This window comes from Gopherus flavomarginatus, chromosome 4, assembly GCF_025201925.1.
Source record: "Gopherus flavomarginatus isolate rGopFla2 chromosome 4, rGopFla2.mat.asm, whole genome shotgun sequence".
In the NCBI taxonomy this organism is placed as follows: Eukaryota; Metazoa; Chordata; order Testudines; family Testudinidae; genus Gopherus; species Gopherus flavomarginatus.
The window spans coordinates 133,653,693-133,675,943 of NC_066620.1; the positions used below are offsets into that span (position 1 = coordinate 133,653,693).

At 42.1% G+C, this 22,251-nt stretch overlaps 1 protein-coding gene across 6 annotated transcripts in view; it reads right to left on the bottom strand.

Annotated features, from left to right (window-relative positions):
• Nucleotides 1-22,251, bottom strand: part of ARMC2 (armadillo repeat containing 2) — a 171,552-nt gene that overhangs the window by 55,510 nt on the left and 93,791 nt on the right. For 5 of the 6 annotated variants that reach the window (XM_050951359.1, XM_050951358.1, XM_050951356.1 and 2 more), the window contains 4 exons: nucleotides 14,363-14,681; nucleotides 12,722-12,844; nucleotides 6,906-7,019; nucleotides 4,504-4,636 (listed from right to left, as the gene is read on the bottom strand). In XM_050951359.1, the coding sequence (XP_050807316.1) occupies nucleotides 4,504-4,636; nucleotides 6,906-7,019; nucleotides 12,722-12,844; nucleotides 14,363-14,681 (689 nt within the window). The remainder of the gene's footprint in view (nucleotides 1-4,503; nucleotides 4,637-6,905; nucleotides 7,020-12,721; nucleotides 12,845-14,362; nucleotides 14,682-22,251) is intronic. The other variant, XM_050951361.1, reaches the window with a different exon arrangement.

The window sequence follows — 22,251 nt, forward strand, 5'->3', positions numbered from 1 at the left end:
TTTGAGTCATCATGGATAGTTCTCTGAAAACATCTGCTCAATGTGCAGCAGCAGTCAAAAAAGCTAAGTGAATGTTAGGAACCATTAGAAAAGGGGTAAATAAATCAGACAGAAAAAATTGTAATGCTTCTATATAAATCCATGGTACGCCACCCTTTGAATACTGCATGCAGTTCTCCTCACCCCTCCTCAAAAACATACATTAGAAATTAAAAGGTACAGAGGAGGACAATAAAAGTGATTAAGGGTATGAAACAGCTTCTATATGAGGAGAGATTAAACAGACTTTGACTGTTCAACTTGGAAAAGAGGTGACTAAGGGGGGATATGATAGAGATATCCTGCTAGTGAAGGCAGGGGGCTGGACTCAATGACCTTTCAAGGTCCCTTCCAGTTCTAGGATATTGGTATATCTCCAATTTTTTTTTTAATCTATAAAATCATGAATGGTCTGGAGAAAGTGAATAAGGAAGAGTTATTTACCCTTTCACATAACATCAGAACCAGGGGTAACCCAAAGAAATTAATAGGCAGCAGGTATAAAACAAACAAAAGGAAGTCTTTCTTCTCACAATGCATAGTTAATATGTGGAACATGTTGCCAGGGGATGTTATGAAAAGAATTAGCTAAATTCATGGAGGAAAGATCCAACAATGGCTATTAGCTACGATGGTCAGGGATGCAACCCCATGCTCTGGTTGTCCCTAAACCTCTGACTGCCAGATGCAGGGAATGGATGACAGGGGATGGATCACTTGATGCTTGCCCTGTTCTGTTTATTCCCTTTGAAGTGTCTGGCAGTGGCCATTGTCTGACTCAATATAGCCATTTTTATATTCTTATGTAATTAAAGCACGTTAACAGATATGATTAAACCATGCACTTGGGGTTATCAGCAGAAATAATTCATAAATTAGGTGCAATGTATAAACTCTATCTCCTTTGCCTTTTAGTATGACATATATCATAAAAAGCAACATTATCAATATTACATTTAATTCTGTTTTAATTTTGGATTTCCCCCACCCCAAGTCTGACAGGGAAAGTTATACTTAAAACAGCATCAGACTAGAGAGTCTTCATTCTTTATATAAATTATAAATCACAGCAAAATACTGAAATAGTAGCCAATTTTTACTTTTTTAAACTCTTAAAATCTATAATTTTCCAAAAGTCTAATTAGCCCCTATTCTCCTGGAAGGTTGTTTTCTTAAATAATGACATCCAGGGCCCCCAAAATACCCACTCTTTCCACCCCAAATAATGGGACCATAGAACCAGTCCTTACTGCAGTACTTTGTATATTAGTTTGCATGGTGCCTGACAAATGTGCTGGATGCTGTGGTAGAGGTGCTTCATAAATCCTAAAATGCATTAGTAGAACCACTGTTGTAAGTTGTGCTGTGTGTGGATACATGAGAATGGTTCTGCCAAAACCAGTATTTTGTGGCTGCTCTAAATGGTTAAAAATGATGCAACAAACCACTTCATGTAACGAAACCTCTGAAATGGCTTCCTTACTTAGGGTAGATGCACCCTAAGGGTGTCTTCACTGTACAGTTACTCCAGGTGATTGGCACCCAGGTCTGAGTACCCAGGTGTGAACAGGCACTGCAATGCCCTACATGAGTTTGTGTGTCTTCACTGATGCTACTGTCCCCTGTGTGTATCACTAGGATTCTGGGAGTATTTCCCAGGGTTCTTTGTACTACAGGCAGCTGAGCCTCTGATTCTTTTCCAGTGAATTATGGGAGGACGTGTCTGTCCTCCTGGGCACGCAAGGGGAATTGTGGGAAGGCACCGGAGAACTATCAGTATTCAAATGTCTTAGCCTGTACCCTGAATGAAAAATATACAGGTTACCAGCCTGAGTGAAAGCAGAACCCAGGCTCTAACCCATACCTCTATCTCTGCCAGCCTTCATGGGTTCAAGGCACCACTAAGAGGTGTGAGAGGTTTGTGTGTGTGGATGCGAGATGGGTTGGAGCAACACCCAGTAACAGCCCAGGCTAACTTTGCAGTGAAGTCACACCCTCAGAGAAGGACGCAGCTGCCAGCATTACCACCAAAGCAGTGGCTCTTCAATAAAATAGGCTGGACTGTAAGAGTTTATACAAGCAAGACAGTTCTTGCTTTAACAAGAGGTCTGGCTGGATGAATCTATGTTGGAGGCCTCACGGCAGGGCTGGGCTAACTAGCCGCAAGAAGTTTGGAGTCCACATTTGTCATAAACAGATAGTTAAGGGTTAATGTCTCTTTTATCTGTAAAGGGTTAACAAACAGTGAACCAGACACCTGACCAGAGGACCAATGAGGAGACAAGATACTTTCAAATCTCGGTGGAGGGAAGCCTTTGTTTGTGTTTTTGGGTTTTGCTTTGTTCTCGCTGGGTCCTGGAAGGGACTAGATGTGCAACCAGGTTTCTTGCCAATCTCCCTGCTACAGTCTCTTATACATTCAGAATAGTGAGTATTTAGTAGAAAAGGCAGTTATAGTCTTTTGTTTTCTGTATTTGCAAATGTGTAGTTTGCTGGAAGTATTTTAAATTGTATTTTTGCTGGGGGGAGGCTTCTTTCTAGTGTCTATAAGCTGAAAGACCCTGTAACTTTTACCATCTAAATTACAGACACCTTTTATTTTTTTCTTTCTTTTTATTAAAAGTTTTGCTTTTAAGACCTGTCTGATTTTTTCCCCTTGTTGAGGCTCAAGGGAATTGAGTCTGTACGTAACAGGGAAGGAGAAGGGAGGGGAGAAGGGTGGAATCCCTTTGTTTTAGATTCACGGAGCTTGAATCTGTCTATCTCTCCAGGAGCCCAGGGAGGGAACACCTGGAGAGGAAGAGAAGGGGGAGGAACAAACTTGATTTCTCTGTGTTGTGATTCAAGGAGTTTGAATCAGTGATCTTCCAGGGTAACCCAGGGAGGGGAAGCCTAGGAGAGGCACTGGTGAAGGAAAGAGTTTACTTTCCTTGTGTTAAGATCCAGGAGGTCTGGGTCTTTGGGGTCCCCAGGGAAGGTTTTCGGGGGACCAGAGTGTATCAGGCACTCCAAGTCCTGATTGGTGGCAGCTATCAGGTAATTAAGCTTAGAGGAATTCATGCTGGTACCCCAACTTTTGGACTCTAAGGTTCAGATTGGGGAAAGATACCATGACAACATTAAGGAGGGTTTTGATTAAGCTTTGACTACCTTGTTCTGCTAAACATTACTGAACCCTAAAGGTATATTTATTTTTTAATATATTGCAATTCTTTTCATGTAAGCAATTTTGTCTAGAATGTCAGTTTTCTACTGGAAATGCTGTTCTGGGAGAAAACAGAAGTTGACAGCTAAACAGTTTTTGTTCATGAATATTTGTTGTTCCTGTCTCTTAAAAGTGCACTCACTTCGCTCATCAGCAACCTTCCTTCCACAGACCAACCCTGCAATAACTTCTCCACAAACTGAGCTAAATGGGACTATGTGATGGACTTAACCCTATCACCTGGACTGCAAGGGAGAGAACCCCAATTAGTCATGTGCCACACCTGGGTGGACGTGTGATAAACTAAGTGCCTCCTGGCTAGAGGAAGTGGAGTTATGCTTTATAAGTAGACCGAGGGGGCTCAGCTGTGCAGAAAGATTGCCAAGGAGATAGGTGTCTCTGGTGGAGAGAAGCCCTGGGATTTAACAGACAGGAAACAGTGGAGGATGAACACTACAGGACCACATTAGGCTCCAACTGGGCAAACCCTGAGGTAGAGCCAACAAGAGAATTACAGTGAAGCCTGAGAGGGGCGGAAGGATTTTAAGTTTGAAAATTTCTTTCAACTTTCATTTGGACTTGTTTGTGCTGCCCTGGAAGAAGTTTAGATTTTCATATGACTTGGCTGGAAGGCCAAACCACAGAACATGCAGAAGGAGAAGATGCAGGCTTACAGAGAGCCTAGCAGGTGCCAGATGATGACCCCATGCAACACTGTGACCAGACAAGAGGGGGTGCCCACAAAAGCATGCTACTACAGGCTCTTTTGGGATTACATCAAAACTGCTTCTTACTCTGCTAGAGGAGATGGTGCACGGTGATACATGGTACTCCTCTTATGGGATAAGTGTACTATATCTAATGAACTTTGAACCTCCAGCAAGCCAAGGAGCAAGACACTGAAATTGGAGAATCAAACTCTAATCTACTGTGTGGAAACATGGAGTCAACCCTGAATGGTATCTCAGTGCCAAAAAACAGTACACAAAAATACATTATGCTTTCTTATTTCTTCCATTTGGAAGTTAAACAATAAAATTAGATTATTCGCCAATAACTGGATTGTTCTTATCAAATCATCTTCACAGTTCCATACTCAGACTTGGTGAAGCACTTGCATAACACCAGAGAATGGGGAAAATACAGCAGAAATCCAGACAGGGAACAACTGCTTATAACATAGAATCATCATCTAAAGCCACTTCATTGTGATCAAGACACTTGATATCCCTGATCAGGATTCTTCCCCCCGGACTTACTTCTTAATTCCTCCTTCTTCCTTTAGTATAGCTCGTTTGTTCTTATCCACAGTAAGGTTTAGCAGAACTCCACAGGCAGAAAAGCAGACATCTTGATGTTTGGCATCGAGCAAAGCAATCATGTACTTGTATACTGGATTGTACAGCAAGGAACAAAATCATCCTCAAGAAACATGGACTTGCACTGTACTTATTACATTCATATGCTTAGGCCGGTAAGAAGTATTTAACTGAAGCACACAGAACTACCTGGAAGTGTTACCTGATGACATGTTGTTTGTAATGTTGCTAGAGTAATTTGAGATTGGATATCAGCCACGACCCCATGAAGTTTGAGTATGGATTCCTCTAATCCCCCAAAAGGAATTCTGGTTGCCTTTTATATTTGTGTTTCCCTATTAAGTTGCTATAATTTTACCGTTGGTTTTGCCAAACTGAAACTAAAACAATACTGCAATTTATTTTTCATTTAGCAGTAGTACATCCTGATATTGGAATGAATCGTAGGGGCAACATTTTCAAACTGTGATACCTAAAAATTAGGTACATAGATCCATCTTTTGGGCACCAGAGGTGTTGAACTCCCATTTCCTTCAGTAGGAGCTGCAGGTGCTTATCACTAGGGCTCCATGTCTGTCACGGAGGTCGTGGAAGTCATGTATTCTGTCACTTTCCATGACCTCCATGACTTCTGCAGGGGACAGTAGGGCTGACCAGGAGTGGCCCAAGGGACAGCCACACCAGCTGCAGCTGCTCCAGCTGGATGCCTGGGGACTGCTGCTGAGTCCATGGCTGCTTTGGCCGCCCGCCCGGGGACTGCTCTCTCTGGGGCTGCTCCAGTGGTCCGTGGCCCCTGGCAGTTGGTGTGGCCACCACAATATTTTTAGATTCATAGACTCTAGGACTGGAAGGGACCTCGAGAGGTCATCGAGTCCAGTCCCCTGCCATCATGGCAGGACCAAATACTGTCTAGACCATCCCTGATAGACATTTATCTAACCTACTCTTAAAATCTCCAGAGATGGAGATTCCACAACCTCCCTAGGCAATTTATTCCAGTGTTTAACCACCCTGACAGTTAGGAACCTTTTCCTAATGTCCAACCTAAATCTCCCTTGCTGCAGTTTAAGACCATTGCTTCTTGTTCTATCATTAGAGGCTAAGGTGAACAAGTTTTCTCCCTCCTCCTGATGACACCATTTTAGATACCTGAAAACTGCTATCATGTCCCCTCTCAGTCTTCTCTTTTCGAAACTAAATAAACCCAATTCTTTCAGCCTTCCTTCATAGGTCATGTTCTCAAGACCTTTAATCATTCTTGTTGCTCTTCTCTGGACCCTCTCCAATTTCTCCCCATCTTTCTTGAAATGCGGTGCCCAGAACTGGACACAATACTCCAGTTGAGGCCTAACCAGGACAGAGTAGAGCGGAAGAATGACTTCTCGTGTCTTGTTTACAACACACCTGTTAATGCATCCCATTTAATCACAGATATTTTTAGTATAAGTCATGGACAGGTCAAGGGCCATGAATTTTTTTTTTATTGCTCCTGACCTGTCCATGACTTATTAAAAATACTATGACTAAACTGTAGCCTTACTGATCACATCTGAAAAAATCAAGCCACTTATATCTGGATGCCTAAAAGGAGGTTTAGGCACTTAATGTCAGGCACCGACATTTGAACATTTTGTCCTTTGGGCCTAGCAAGAGCTACATCTGAACATGCTCCTAGCCTGGGGCAGAGCTCCAGACAAGAGAGAAATGCCATTACAGTCCAAGAAATGTAGAGAGAGGCAGTGTTTAGTTAAACTTTTACAAGATACTTTCTCCAGATTGCAAAGATCTGGCATTTGCCCTAAAGCTCCTCTGCCATGAAAAGGAAAAAAGTGATGAGAATGCTGGCATCTTACACCGTACCCAGAGGCAAAAGGGAGCTCTTCTTGGTGAGGGTGATAAATGTTTTAAGATGCATGTCACAGAATGCTGTACACACTGTCACATGTGGGAATCAGAGACCCACAAATGTGAACGCTTATGAATATTTAAGCTGGAATTTCATTTTACACAGAATTATTGAGGACATCTGGTCAAAGTGAACTTTAGGAATCTGGGGAGCCAGGGGAAAATTTCAAGACTATTTATTATTATTTTAAAGAACAAACAATTTCTGCGGGCAAACATTTTTTTCTTGCGTGAAGAAAAATGTATTCCCACACTCATTATCTACGTTTTAATAATATTCATCTAAATTAAACCAATAAATGCTGTTTATGCTGTAGCTATAGGATTTTTCAGTGCCATATTACATGCTTGTATGTTTCGAGTTATACATGCTGACTGACAGAGGTAGCTATCTAAAGAGCTTACACAGAATCACTACTAATGCAAGAGTAACTTACCCTTCTTCTGTATGATGAAGTCACAGATCTCAAGGTATTGGGAAAGATTGCCAAAGACTCTAACAGCTTCCAGAATTCCATCCATATTGCTGCTCATTAGCAGCTTTAGAAGTACTATTTGTTTGCAGAGAAAAAAAAAGGTACAGTTATCATTACTTATAATTTAAATAGCACCAAATATGCCACTAGGCTCTTTACAGATACATTGAGAACCCTTCAAGGCAGGATTCTCAAACTAATTGGACAAAGTAAATATGGGAGGAGATGGGGCGCTGGATGAAAAGACAGGACAGACAGAAAGGTGATGCTTGGAGAACATATATTGTTGGTTCCATTTTTAATCATCTGTTTAGTCAACACTTCCTGAAAGGAGGAGTAGGGTTTGTGTTTTAAGGAGGGATGTGAAGGGGACAATGGGAAAAGACACCCTGAACTGGCTCAGAGAAGAATTTCCAGACACAGAAGGTGGATTGGATAAGAATGGTATACGACTATACAGATAGCAGTTAATTTGGCAACGGGGGTGTAGTGAAGAGGTAAGTGGAGGAGTGAAATGAGACTAAAGCATACAGATCTGGCAGGAGCTAAGTTGTGTGGACCTTTGAGACCTGTCAAGGGGAGAAAAGCTGGTGAAGAGACCTGAAAAAGGGCTATGCATGGTTGGAGTGATGGGCAAGGTAGATTATTTTGCTTTGTTTTTGCTGTGATGTTTTGAATGGACGGAGGTGAGAATTCAGAAGGCCAAAGAGGAGGCAACTTCCATAGTGTAGGAGAGAAATGATCAGGGCCTGGAAAGGGGGATTTTGCAGTGGGAACAAAGAGAAATGGAGGATTATCAGACATTCTAGCAGAAAAACTGCAGGATTTAGGGACTGTTTGTGGGAGAGACGATGAGGGAATCACAGGGAATATCAAGATTGCAAATCAATCAGTCTCACCGGAAGAATGATAAAGTTGCTGACAACGATAGAGAAGGGAGGGATAGATGATGATAAATGCATCCCTTATTCAGCTAATATTCTCACTCATTGCAATGGAAGTTTTGTCTTTGTTAAGGACTGCAGGACCAGATCCTTAATCACCGAAGATCTATCAGGGATGTCACATCTTTATATAAATACAATATTTATATGAAAAATACAAATCTTTTCTTAGTAACTAGTTTGTGCCGTCAAAACATCTACTTTTCCTAAGTACAGTACAACAGATTGTCAGTAGAGCGATTCTGATTACAGAAATAGAAACAGTAAGCTCTATATAGCACATGACAGTTCATATAATATCTGCTCCCCGAGGGGGAAAAAAATGGTTACTAACCTGTTCTAACTGTTGTTCTCGGATATGTGCTGCACATGTCCATTCCACAATGCATTCTCCTTCCCCTCTATATTGGAGTCTGTCCAGTATGAAGGAACTGAGAAGGGTTGGGGGCAGCTCTGCCATTTATATCATCATACAGCAGCACGAGGCAGCAGAGGGCATATGCACCGCCCCGACAACGGTACATGAGTGTGCGCACACCTGACGTGGAATGGATATGTTCAATACATATCAGAGAACAACGGAAACAGAACAGGTTTGTAATTGTTTTTTCTTCAAGGGATTGCATGTGTCCAGTCCACTTCAGGTGACATATAATCACTTCAATCTGGAGGCAGGATTGGCATCTACCTGAATAATGATTGAAAGACTACACATCCAAATCTGGTGTCATTTCTAGACTATTGAAAAATGGCACAATGAGAAGAAAAAGTTTGCACTGAAGACCAAGGTACCGCTCTACAAATGTATAAAATAGGCATATGGGCTAGAAAGGCTGCAGAGGCACGTGAGATTAGTTGAATGAGTTAGCACTCTATTTAATGGAGTGACACTGGTCATGTCATACCACTAATGTATATAAGAAGAGATCCACAACAAGGTTCTTTGAGATGAGTCTGGAAGGCATTCTTGTCTGCAATTGCCACAAACAATTCTGAAGACTATTTAAACGGTTTAGTCCTGTCCAAATAAAATGCTAATGCTCCCCTAACATCTGATATGCGCAGCCTTTCATCATCCTTATGAGCATGAGGCTTAGGAAAGAAATTTGTTAAATATATTGTCTGATGTGGAAGTGAGAAATCAGTTTGGTCAGAAATTTCAGACGAGGACATAGGTATACACTGTTCCTGTTAGAAGACTATTTAGAGGGTCAAGGACCACAGCTCATAATTCACCCATTCTCCTGATGAATATGATTGCCATCAAGAAGGTTACTTTAATTCAGAGATGGAGCAATGAACAAGTAGTCAGCAGTTTAAAGAGAGGACCCATGAGATTTATCACCAGATTCAAGTCCCAAGAAGGAATAGGATCTTGTATTTGTGGATATAAATGCTCCAAACCCTTCAAAAACCTTAGTGACATATGACTAGAGAAAAGTGAATGATTATAAATTGAAGGGTGGAAAGCAGAGACAGGTGGACCCTGATGGAACTAATCGCAATCCCTTGCTGTTTCAAGTATAACAAAAGTCTAGCACATACTCACTCGGAGCCCAGATTGGGGAAATCCCTTTTTGCTGGGACCATACAGAGAATCTTTTCCATTCAGACCGGCAAATATACCCAGTAAAAGGTTTCAATAGACTTAAGTGAACTGCTAGAGTCTTTGAGGCTATGTAACTTGTAGTTGGTCTGTTGCGAAACAAGTGTCAGTCCCTCAAAAGCCAGGTCCTGGATGGCTTGTTGGACCTCTTGAGAAAGATCTGATGACTGGAGTCATTAACATCTGTGCACTGTGATGGCCGACACCACGGCTCTAGTTGCAGAATCCACGGCATCTAATGCAGCCTGAAGCAAGATCCTGGACACCATCTTTCCCTCAACCACCATAGCAAGAAACTCTTGTCTCATCTCCTCTGGCAACTTGTCCATGCTTTTTAAGTATATACATCATGAGTTTATTAAAATAAATATTCAGAAAGTTCTTTTAAGTTCCCCCTAAAGGCCAAGCACTTGGAAACTCATGTAGCTCACAGACCACTTGAGGTCCACAACCCTCTTTCTCATGCTCACTACGGCCAGTGAAATAATAAGCAGATTTGTCCTAACTGGCAATGATGAACACTGCAGCTAGTCTGAAAGCTTTTTCTGCTGGCTGCTTCCTGTTCAGCAGTTTTACATGACACCACTATATTTTCCAGCAGAAACAAACTGGTCTCCAGCATTGCCTAGGAGTCATGAATTGCCCTGTTAGTTTTCAGTGCACAGTCAAGACTGCTACAGGAGCCACCATTCATCAGCATTCACGGGAATCTTCTGCAGTGAAAGAGGGAACCACTGAAACCCGCCCCTCTTCATGTAAGGGAGTACGCCAGTGAGAACCTTCCACTCTTCCTTTCTTTCCTGACAGAGGAGAGTGAGAATAGTTTGGTTTCATTCACATCCTTCCTTTGGATGTTTTTATACCAGAGATTACTTAACTGTAGCTCAACCTTCTTAAGTGATACATTTTTTGTCTTTGGAGCGCACCTGACGGCATCACACAGCAGGTATTTCTCAACAGGTTTCCTGGAGTAAGCAACTGTCAGGCCCTCCTGCTACAAGGGCTCAACCTCTCCTACAAATTACTTAGTTCAAACAGTGAAATGAAGGGAAGAGAGGAATGTGGGTGGTGGCAGAGATGGTTGTAGTAAGATGAGGCCCTGAAATATAAACTCTTGTGTCAGAGGCCTAGTCTGAGGCCTGAAGCCTGAACCAAAGTACTTCCAGGCATTGCTAAGCAAAAGCTAGGCTGTGAGCCAGAGGCAGGCCTCGCTCACAGAAGTTGGCAAGAATAGGGTTGTTAGAAGCAGGTGCATTCACACATATATGTGCTAACAAGAGGAACTTGTGCCAAGATGGCACCTAGACAGCCCGATACAAGAACACTCCATAGACATAACAAGGAACAGGTGGGTGCATCTTGAAGACAGGACAGCATGATGAATAGACATGTCTGGAACAACATGATCAAAGGGGAGACAGCATCCTAATGAGCCAAGGAGCTGTACTTCAATGCGTCAGTAGGGATGAGTAATCTGTCCTGTAACTGTGTAAAAGTAAGTCCCAGAGTGCGTATCTTTGTCTGGCCTAGGGGGCAGTAGAAAGTCCTGCCACTGACTGAGCCAGTCCATTGCCAGGGGGCACACATTCGTAGTATGTCCTGTAGAGTCTATAGGAAAGTATTACTGTGCTTCGTCTGACAATAAACCTAGCTCAGGTTCCTTTGTACCTTACTAGAGTCTGTGGTCTTTGGGGGTTCTCTCGGGGTTTGCTGTGTCAGCTATCTGCGCAGAGCAAGGGCAGCACACAGAGGGAACACGCTCACAGCCAACTGTTATCATCATCGAACAAGAGCAGACCATCACACCGGTAGCTACTCACAACAATGGTGATGAGACTGACAACACAGGCTGACAACAACTGATACAGCCTGTGGTGTGGTCTCAGAGCTGGAATTTGGCTCCTGGCCAATAGTTATTAGGTGGCATTGGCCCTAGGCTATTTCTAAACTTAGATTTTCACCACTGAACAGTTTTCTACACTTCTGCAAATCCATTTGATCAGCAAACTTGTAGAACTGCATTTCATACTGAAAAGCAAAATACTGTTAAAAAGATGAGAGAAAGGTCTTAAAGCCTCATCCGCTATAACAAAAAACACAAGGAAGCATTGCCTAGTGCAGCCATGGTAAAAATGACATCTTACTTCCCAGATCTGCTCCCTATATACAGTCAGTCATGTCTGCTTATGTTAGTTACAAATTTACTAATTTTTTTCTCCTGTTAGCACCGAGAGCCATTACAGCTCTGGGGGAAAGAGATGGATCCCATTCTGGCTCATAAAACAGTCACCATTGCTACCTAGAGAGCAGGGCCAGTTCCAGGCACCAGCAAAGGAAGCAGGTGCTTGGGGCGGCAATTCGGCAGCGGGTCCCTCAGTCCCTCTTTGAGCTGCCACTGAAGAAAAAGAGAGAGAGTGAAGGACCTGCCAACGACGAATGGAGCGGCACGATTGAGCTGCCACCGAAGTGCCGCTGGTCAGCTTTATCTTTTTTTTTTTTTTGCTTTGCCGCTTGGGGCGGCAAAAAAGCTGGAGCCGGCCCTGCTAGAGAGGAAACATGGGCTAGCAGAGAGGGCACTGGGCTGAAAGTCAGGAGACATGGGTTCCAGTTCCTGGTTCTGTCATCGATCTGCTGTGTAGCCTTGGGTAAGCCACTTCCAATCTCTGTGCCCCTCCTTTTACCTTTGTTTGTTTAGACTGTATGGGACTCTTACTGTTGTGCAGTATCTAGCACAGAGAGGCCCCAGTCTCAGATGCAGCATCCAGGCACCACAACTACTTCATTATCATCAAATTTCCAGGGCTGCTGGTTTGATCTTTTAAAACTTTTTACTTGTAAATTGAGCAAATCTGAACTGGAGTCAAAAAACACGTGCAACAACCCCATAATACTATTTTCACATTTTAGATATTGAAGTTTCGAACAGCTCTACCGAAAATTGCACAACAGAAAACAATCTGGTGAGTACGTGAATTTTTTTGGGGAGAAAGGCTGTTTTTGCCAACACTGAAATGATTTCACAGAGTTCTAAAGATGAGAGTCTGGCATTGGATACATGCAGGGATTCCCTTCGGTTAGGGGAAAAATTTGGCTCTATGCAATTCCTACAGTATATCACAAAATATTTTTAATGACGCTTTTCCACATTGCCCTAACAATCAAAATACACATCTTACCCAGATATTCTAAAAGACATATAGAAGGAATTGGATTTTTAAAAACCTTACACTCTGCAATGTGCAGCTTCTTGTCTTCGATTACAGAATTCCTCACTTTGTAGTAGGATAAATTGTTAATTGTTGCAGCAGCGTTGATCACCAGCTCCTCACAGTCATCAACTGACTTGTATTCTGATATTTTAAAAATATATATACACACATCAGTCTTACCTTAGAACATTGATTACAGCTCAACAAAATTAATTCACAGCCTGTATTGTTGTGGCACCCTAACTCTGCTTAAACAAGAGTTATATTGGTAATCTGCCTGGACTATGGGGGATTACAAGTAATTTGAAAGAAGTGAAGCAGATTGCTGTGCCCAAGATAAACCACTGTCTGCTAGGTAGAGCTGGAAAAAAAGGGATTAATGAAAAATATTAGGGGCTGTGGACTCTGAGGCCTGCACTTCTATAGTACAGTAGAACCTCAGAGTTATGAACACCTCGGGAACAGAGGCTGTTTCATAACTCTGAAATGTTTGTAACTCTGAACAAAACATTATGGTTGTTCTTTCAAAAGTTTACAATAAGCATTGATTTAATACAGCTTTGAAACTTTGGAATGCAGATGAAAAATGCTGCTTTTAATCATCTTAATTTAAATGAAACAAGCAGTGAAACAGTTTGCTTATCTTGTCAAACCCTCCCCTCCCCCCAACAAACTTTCCCTTCATTTTTTTAGTAGTTTAGGTTTAACACAGTACTGTACTGTATTTCTTTTTTTTCCCTTCTGTCTCAGCTGCTGTGTGATTGCGTACTTCCAGTTCCAAATGAGGTGTGTGTTTGACCAGTCAGTTTGTAACTCTGATGGTCATAACTCTGAGTACTATTGTAATAGGGAGTGGCAAAGCAGGATTGCATTTAGTCTGAAGGCTACTTGGTAGCTGCCCCCATTTTAAGTGTATCTGTACTGCAGCTACAGCACACTCTAATACTATTACAAACAAACAAAAACTGATAACAAAGACTTTGTGAATGCTGGCACTGTTGAAATTGTTCTTGCTCTTAAACCTATATAAAAGCAGGATGGAAACAATTTATAGTTCCAGCCATCAATGCTGCTAGTATGCCAAATTATTCCATTTTTCAGCGAGATGAGTTATAGCTGCTAGCAGCAGCAAGTAGCTCAGAAATACCAATAAAAGCTCCATCCTCCAAGTTCTTCATATACAGAACTTCCCTTGATTTGGATAATAGTGTTTAAAATAAACTGGCATGTAAGTTTTGCAGATCGTGTCTGCTGTACCAAGGCAGAACCAAGCAGAATGTGCTTGCAGAAACAGGGCCTTAATTACAAACTTTTTGTTTAAAAAAAATCCTCTTCTTATTTAGGGAGGAGGCAAGAAGGCAATCTCACTATACGAGTTTTCAGTCTGAGATGTTCAAAAGAAAATTTCCCCAGTTTGCCAATCTTTTTGCGTAGTCTGGATTATTCTTAAGAATCTGATTTATAAATCCTATCAATGCACGACACTCCTTTGAATGCCTTGCAGGAAAGATGCTGTAAAGTTTTGTATGAATTAGCAGATTGATTTTCATACTTCCACAACATGGCAGATTTAAGCTGAAGTAATGAAGTACTGTATCTGCCTGACAGACTGAACGAAAATAATATATGAAAAAAACAAACATAATATGCAAACCTTACCTAGCACAGTAACAAGCAATGCCACAATGTGATGGTTAGCTGCCAGAACAGCACCAACATTAGGATGAATGGAGAGATTGGCGAGCACTCTTATCAGTTTGATAAGGACATCTTCTGCTTCTGAAGGATGCTTTTGTTTTGATTTATTTTCTTCTCCTTCATGTTTCTCTTTTTTTGTATTCAAATCAAATTCATTGTACGTTTGGAATAATGATATCAGGGTGTCAGCACTTCCTTTCTCTTTAAAAAATTGTTCACGGGCCTGGTTGTTCTTCGCTGTTAAATTGCCAAGAATGAAAACAACACGGACAACTAAATCCTGCAATAAAATAAACAAACTATGTTACACCAAGAGAAAAGTTGAAGTTGCTAGTGATTTGAAAAACCATCAGCATTTCATTTATTTCACAATTCAGTTAAAAGCAGTTCCACTGCAAATGGAGGAACACTAAATACAGCAAAAAAGGAAATAATCTTTGATGCTGCATTTGATTACCCAGTTTAGGGAGGAGATTTAAAAAAAATTAACAAAAGGCACAGAGTTCTAGTACCATAGAGGTTATTAATTGTGGGGGTCTCCTAAATAGAAGTAGTCTATTTCTATCAAATGACCAACAACCCAACAGGATAATAGGAGAACATTTCAGATGGATATTCTAGTTATGTAACTGGGGTTTAATCAGTCTCCCAAATAAGCACAGGGTTGCTCTGATGGCCAATAGAGCCTCAAACGCATTCTACCCTGCTACTGCTGCCCTAGAAAGACAAAGATTTTAAAGCAATGGAGATGTCACAAGATTTCCACTAGGAAGCACAAACCCAACAATGAGAATTCTGTTCAGATGGTGTATATAAAGGTTTATATCCTCCTGGCATTACTCGTTTAAATAAAGTGTGTTGGGGAAATCAAGAGCCCAGTGAAAAAGGTTGAGTCTGCCATATCACCAGCCTCCCAATCTTAATATTACATCTCTCTTATTGCCTTCATTTTGACCACCATGGGGATAAAGCAATTTGTGTGATGCAGGAGCTGACTGACTCAGCTGTCATCCCAAAACATTACTCCTGACTCCCAATGGCTTTTAATTCAACAGTATGGGCTTGTTTAGCTTTCAGAATTCTCCTTGTTTTCTCTCCCAAAGATGAAATTACTCAAAAAACTGTCTCTACCCCCATCAAAACCTGGCTAGTTTCCAAAACTGAAAGTCCAAGTACTGGCTCTGTTTCAACAGTACAGGGAAAGAAGTAGCAATCCCCTGAGTGCAGCATAATTAGTCTACCCCTAACTGTTAAATGACTGTACTTGCACTAAACCATGGCTTTGGCAAACACCCAACATGTTGTTTTTCTTGAAATACAGCAGTCTCATTCAGATACTGGAATCCCCCAAGGAATAAATCCCATACTTTATCAAGAGACATTCAAAGAATGGCAACTTGTTACTGTACATGTATTAAAATTTGATTGATTAAACTGCAAAAATTTCTCTGTGGATCATATATTCCTCCACTAATAATTTCTCCTCTTTTGAGCCACTCCCACAAGGCCTTGCATCACAGAGAGATACACCTATGTTCAAAGACAAGAAGATAATCTTCAGAGTTCATCACAACTACTAATGAACTTGCCAGGCAGGAGGGCTCATCGAGTGACCTCTAGTCTCTCTCCCCTACTTTGGGCTAGACACTGTACGACTCTCTATGGCATTGCTCCCACTATTATTATTTTGCAAACATCTGAATGTCACCAACACAAGATACTTATAAAATAAAAAAGTTTATATGTAACCGTCTATAAACCACCACAATCCCCAATGGAAGCCTTCTCACAAAGGCTACAAAGAATTTGAAACAACAAACAGTCGATGAATCAGAAGAGAGAAGTGAAAAAAGAAGGCGGTCTAGTTTAACTTACTTTATATTGACTTTCTAATTTTGGTTAAAACATTACCAGCTTAGCAACCACCCCACCCAACCAGGGAATAGATAGACAGGTACTGTAAAGCAATCAATTTAACTTATATTTTGAGAAGTGTGATCTCAGCTATGTTTTCCACCTACAGACTATGAAACAAGTCTACAAAATATTATTTCTTTTTAGCATAGCACATCCTGTTTTAAAAAGTATTACAGAAGTTTCATTATTATCCACTGACAGAGTTTAAATAACAATCAAATACAAAAAAATGCAGCTGTGACTTTATACTACAGAAATTACAGGCTATATTTTTACATATTTTTGGCTAAATTTTCAAAAATGTGCATGCCATATGCACAACTAAGCTGAATAATGTGAAACCAAAAACCACTGTTCAGACAGCCATAAATGGAGTTAGAGATGAATGTCACTTTGAAAGCAGTTACAAGAACATAGTACATAGACACATGGGATATTTGCACATCTGAAAAAAATCAGCAGTAGATGGGGCTAGCATATAGCCAAACATTTGGAATATTTACTGAGAAAGCATGCAAGCATTTCAGGCATATTTGCAAATAAACTAAATACATAAGTATTTATCAGGTTGATTTGTACAACACAGGTAGAGCCCTACATGGATACAAAAATTTGGATCCACATCTAATCCGTGATCTGCAAGGATGGTGAATAATACAACCACATCTGCATCTGCGGATGCAGATTCCTGCAGATATAAAGCAGACATCTGTGGATTCGCAGGACTCTAAACATAGGTTTCGACAGGTAAGACATACCTTTTGAAACTAGCACACACAGATTTAGTACTGAAGACAGAAGAACACTATGGGTATGGCTACACTTGAAATTTCAAAGCGCTGCCGCGGCAGCGGTTTGAAGTGTGAGTGTAGTCGGAGCGCCAGCGCTGGGAGAGAGCTCTCCCAGCGCTGCATGTAAACCACATCCCTTATGGGTGTAGCGCAGCTCCCAGCGCTGCAGCACTGATTACACTGCGGCTTTACAGCGCTGTATCTTGCAGCGCTCAAGGGGGTGTTTTTTCACACCCCTGAGCGCGAAAGTTGCAGCACTGTAAAGTGCCAGTGTAGCCATGGCCTATAATTTCTGTGTGTATTGAAGCACTCTCTTTAAATTGAACAGGTTTTTCAAAGCTATTGATTTGACAAACTATTTGATCTCTGTAAGGAGCAAGACTAAGGATGAGTGACCTATTTCTTCTTAAGAATTTGGATCCTGTCCCTAAAATGAACCCAAATCTGATTTGCAGGCTATATTTGATGCCAAATAAAATAATTTGTATAAACGAATTCCAAAAATTCCAGAAGACTGGGACTTCTCAGCTTGGAAAAGAGAGGACGAAGGGGGGATATGATAGAAGTCTGTAAAAACATGAATGGTCTGGAGAAAGTTAATAAGAAAGAACATAACATAAGAACGGCCGTACAGGGTCAGACCAAAGGTCCATCTAGCCCAGTATCTGTCTACCAACAGTGGCCAATGCCAGGTGTCCCAGAGGGAGTAAACCTAACAGGCAATGATCAAGTGATCTCTCTCCTGCCATCCATCTCCATCCTCTGATGAACAGAGGCTAGGGACCCCATTCTTTACCCTTCCTGGCTAATAGCCATTTATGGACTTAGCCATCATGAATTTATCCAGTTCCCTTTTAAACATTGTTATAGTCCCAGCCTTCACAACCTCCTCAGGTAAGGAGTTCCACAAGTTGACTGTGCGCTGTGTGAAGAATAACTTCCTTTTATTTGTTTTAAACCTGCTACCTATTAATTTCATTTGGTGACCCCTAGTTCTTGTATTATGGGAATAAGTAAATAACTTTTCCTTATCCACTTTCTCCACATCACTCATGATTTTATATACCTCTATCATATCCCCCCTTAGTCTCCTCTTTTCCAAGCTGAAGAGGCCTAGCCTCTTTAATCTTTCCTCATATGGGACCCTCTCCAAACCCCTAATCATTTTAGTTGCCCTTTTCTGAACCTTTTCTAGTGCTAGAATATCTTTTCTGAGGTGAGGAGACCACATCTGTACACAGTATTCAAGATGTGGGAGTACCATGGATTTATATAAGGGCAATAATATATTCTCAGTCTTTTTCTCTATCCCCTTTTTAATGATTCCTAACATCTTGTTTGCTTTTCTGACCGCCTCTGCACACTGTGTGGACATCTTCAGAGAACTATCCACGATGATGCCAAGATCTTTTTCCTGACTCATTGTAGCTAAATTAGCCCCTATCATATTGTATGTATAGTTGGGGTTATTTTTTCCAGTGTGCATCACTTTACATTTATCCACATTAAATTTCATTTGCCATTTTGTTGCCCAATCACTTAGTTTTGTGAGATCTTTTTGAAGTCCTTCACAATCTGCTTTGGTCTTAACTATCTTGAGTAGTTTAGTATCATCTACAAACTTTGCCACCTCACTGTTTATCCCTTTTTCCAGATCATTTATGAATAAATTGAATAGAATTGGTCCTAGGACTGACCCTTGGGGAACACCACTAGTTACCCCTCTCCATTCTGAGAATTTACCATTAATTCCTACCCTTTGTTTTCTGTCTTTTAGCCAGTTCTCAATCCATGAAAGGACCTTCCCTTTTATCCCACGACATCTTAATTTACATAAGAGCCTTTGGTGAGGGATCTTGTCAAAGGCTTTCTGGACTGGAATGTTATTTACTCCCACAAATTGCACAAGAACTAGGGGTCACCCAATGAAATTAAGAAGGTTTAAAGCAAACAAAAAGTACTTTGACGTACTACTTCACATAATGCACAGTCAACCTGTGGAACTCATTGCCAAGGGACCTTGTGAAGGCCAAAACTATAACAGCATTCAAAAGAGAACTAGATTAGTTTCTGGAGGATAAATCCATCAATGACTATAAGCCAGGATGGACAGGGATGCAACTCCATACTCTGAGTGTCCCTACCCTCTGTTTGCCAGAAGCTGGGAGTGGACGACAGGGGATTGGATCACTTGATGGTTACTTGTTCTGTTCATCCCCTCTGAAGCACTTAACATTGGCCACTGTTGGAATACAGGATACTGGGCTAAATGGACCATTGGTCTGACTCAGTATGGCCGTTCTTATGTTCTTAAACTATGTTCCTTTTCTCTAAGTTCCAGGAAGGGATGACTGAATACCATGAGTTCTTTCTTGTTCAATTTAATAGACAGACGATAGAACACCTTCACATATGTAATTGTGCACTAGCACCAAATATGTACACGCATTTGGAAGAGCCAAAGCAGAGTGTACATATTCTCTTCATTAACTCTTAATTTTGAAATTGCTGACAATAATGGTCATGCACATTTGTCCATTTAGATGGACAAATATTTTTGTCCAGTTAAATCTAAAAAAGTCTATCCCTTACATTGCACTTGCAACGAAGGTTAGTATTTGTATTTGCTGACCCCCAGTATTTTACAGAGATTTACATTCGAAACTAAAAAGAATAGCTATATTAGAATTTGGTGGTTAAAGATAACTGGTAATGCTAAACTTCATAAGGCATTTTTCTGGAATTCATGATGAAAAGATCCTCAAAAGTACAGATTTATTAAGCAGAAAGGGGAAATCCAAGTGGCTCAATAATCTTGACCTGAATACGTTTTATCAAGTGACCCAGTAATTTTTTTCTATCTGCAGTATGTGATGTGTTATCACCAGACATGAGACTAAGCCCATGGTTTGGTTTGTTGGACATCTGTATCAGGCTCTGAGGGGAAAAATGTATCAAGCCAAAAGCGCAGATTCCACCACAGGGCTCTATTGTGTTCCTGGCTTTAAATTAAGTTTGCTCTTCCTCTTCTAGTACAAACCCTGACGGACGGTGGTGGTAATTCCGCCAGTCCTCCACAGGGGTGTATCCCTCCTTCAATACAAGTAATAACTCAAAGTGGTCTGAAAAAAGTGGACAGTCTATAATATGCTACAAAAATGAAAGCAACATAATATCTGCCTGTCGCCCATTAATTGCGCCCCCTCCAGTCTCCACATCAATTCTGCCACACTCAGCCTCACCTCTGCTCTTCCTGCAGCTCCTTCACCCCCCCCATCTCTCCCAGGGCTGGTGTGGAGGCTGCAGCAGGGTCCTCTCTCCCGCTTCTCAGGCCAGGTGTTTCAGTGAGAGAGAGAGGCAGAGGAACCGCCCCATTGCTCAGAGGAGATGGGCAAATAGGAATGGAGCTGCCTATAGATGATGGGATTTTTCTTCTCCCCCATCACCTCCCGTGGGAATGGTTTTGGCTCCTGGGGAAGGGGGGGGGGAGAGCTTTGCTGGTTCTTGCAGAAGCCCTGACTGACTACTTACACCTCAGAGGGCAGAAAGTGGGGAAGCAGCCAATCACAAGGGCTTCCCTCCCCCCCATGACACGGGTCAAGTTGTTTAAATTTTATTTGCCGGATCTATGACCCCATTTGACCAGATTCACTTTAGGCACCTGAGGTAATTTTACTCTTCACTTTGCCAGCACTAATAAATCTGACCTTCTGCTTTGCAAAGTATTCTCTGAAAGAAGATATGAGTGTGGGCCTGACAGTCTGCCCAGAAGGCAAACAAACAGCAGTCATGTCAGGCTGTGAGGGAACTTTCCCCACACATTCAGGACACATCTTGAAGTGACATACCGGAAATGAAAATTCAAGGACAAAACCAGAAATAATCAGTGACCCAAAATGAACGTTATTGTTGCACTTAAAAATGTGCAACTTATTTCTAGCCTGAACTTGTCTAACTTCCATTTCCAATCACTGGCTCTCATTATGCCTTTTCTGCTAGATTAAAGAGTTGCTTATTATCAGACAAGTTCTCTCTTAACTTTCTCTTCAATGAACTAAATAGCTTGAGCTTCTCACTACAAGGCATGTTTTCCGGATCTCTAATCATTCTTGTAGCTCTTTTCTGAAGCCATTCCAATTTTTCAGCATTCCTATTGAAGTATGGACACAGTACTCCAGTAATGGTCTCCCCAATACCATAGACAGAGGAGTACATATACACTTCCCTTATATTTTTGCGAATACTCCAACAGTTGCATTCACCCTCTTAGCTACAGCAGTTACTAACGATAATATGGCCCTCTTAGGCCATGTCTACATCTAAAATTTTGCAGCGCTGGTTGTTACAGCTGTATTAGTACAGCTGTATAGGGCCAGCGCTGCAGAGTGGCCACACTTACAGCAACCAGCGCTGCAAGTGGTGTTAGATGTGGCCACACTGCAGCGCTGTTGGGCGGCTTCAAGGGGGGTTCGGGGAACGCGAGAGCAAACCGCGGCGAAGCTGGTCTCCTTTCCCGGTTTGCTCTCGCGTTCCCCGAACCCCGAGCAAGCAGGTCTCCTTCCCTGAGGTTTGCTGGGTGGTTCCGGGAATGCGAGAGCAAACCGGGAAAGGAGACCAGCTTCGCCGCGGTTTGCTCTCTCGTTCCCCGAACCCCGAGCAAGCAGGTCTCCTTCCCTGCGGTTTGCTGGGTGGTTCGGGGAACGCGAGAGCAAACCCGGGAAAGGAGACCAGCTTCGCCGCGGTTTGCTCTCGCGTTCCCCGAACAAGCAGGTCTCCTTCCCTGCGGTTTGCAGGGTGGTTCCGGGAACGCGAGAGCAAACCCGGGAAAGGAGACCAGCTTCGCCGCGGTTTGCTCTCGCGTTCCCCGAACAAGCAGGTCTCCTTCCCTGCGGTTTGCAGGGTGGTTCCGGGAACGCGAGAGCAAACCGCGGCGAAGCTGGTCTCCTTTCCCGGTTTGCTCTCGCGTTCCCGGAACCACCCAGCAAACCGCAGGGAAGGAGACCTGCTTGCTCGGGGTTCGGGGAACGAGAGAGCAAACCGCGGCGAAGCTGGTCTCCTTTCCCGGTTTGCTCTCGCGTTCCCGGAACCACCCAGCAAACCTCAGGGAAGGAGACCTGCTTGCTCGGGGTTCGGGGAACGCGA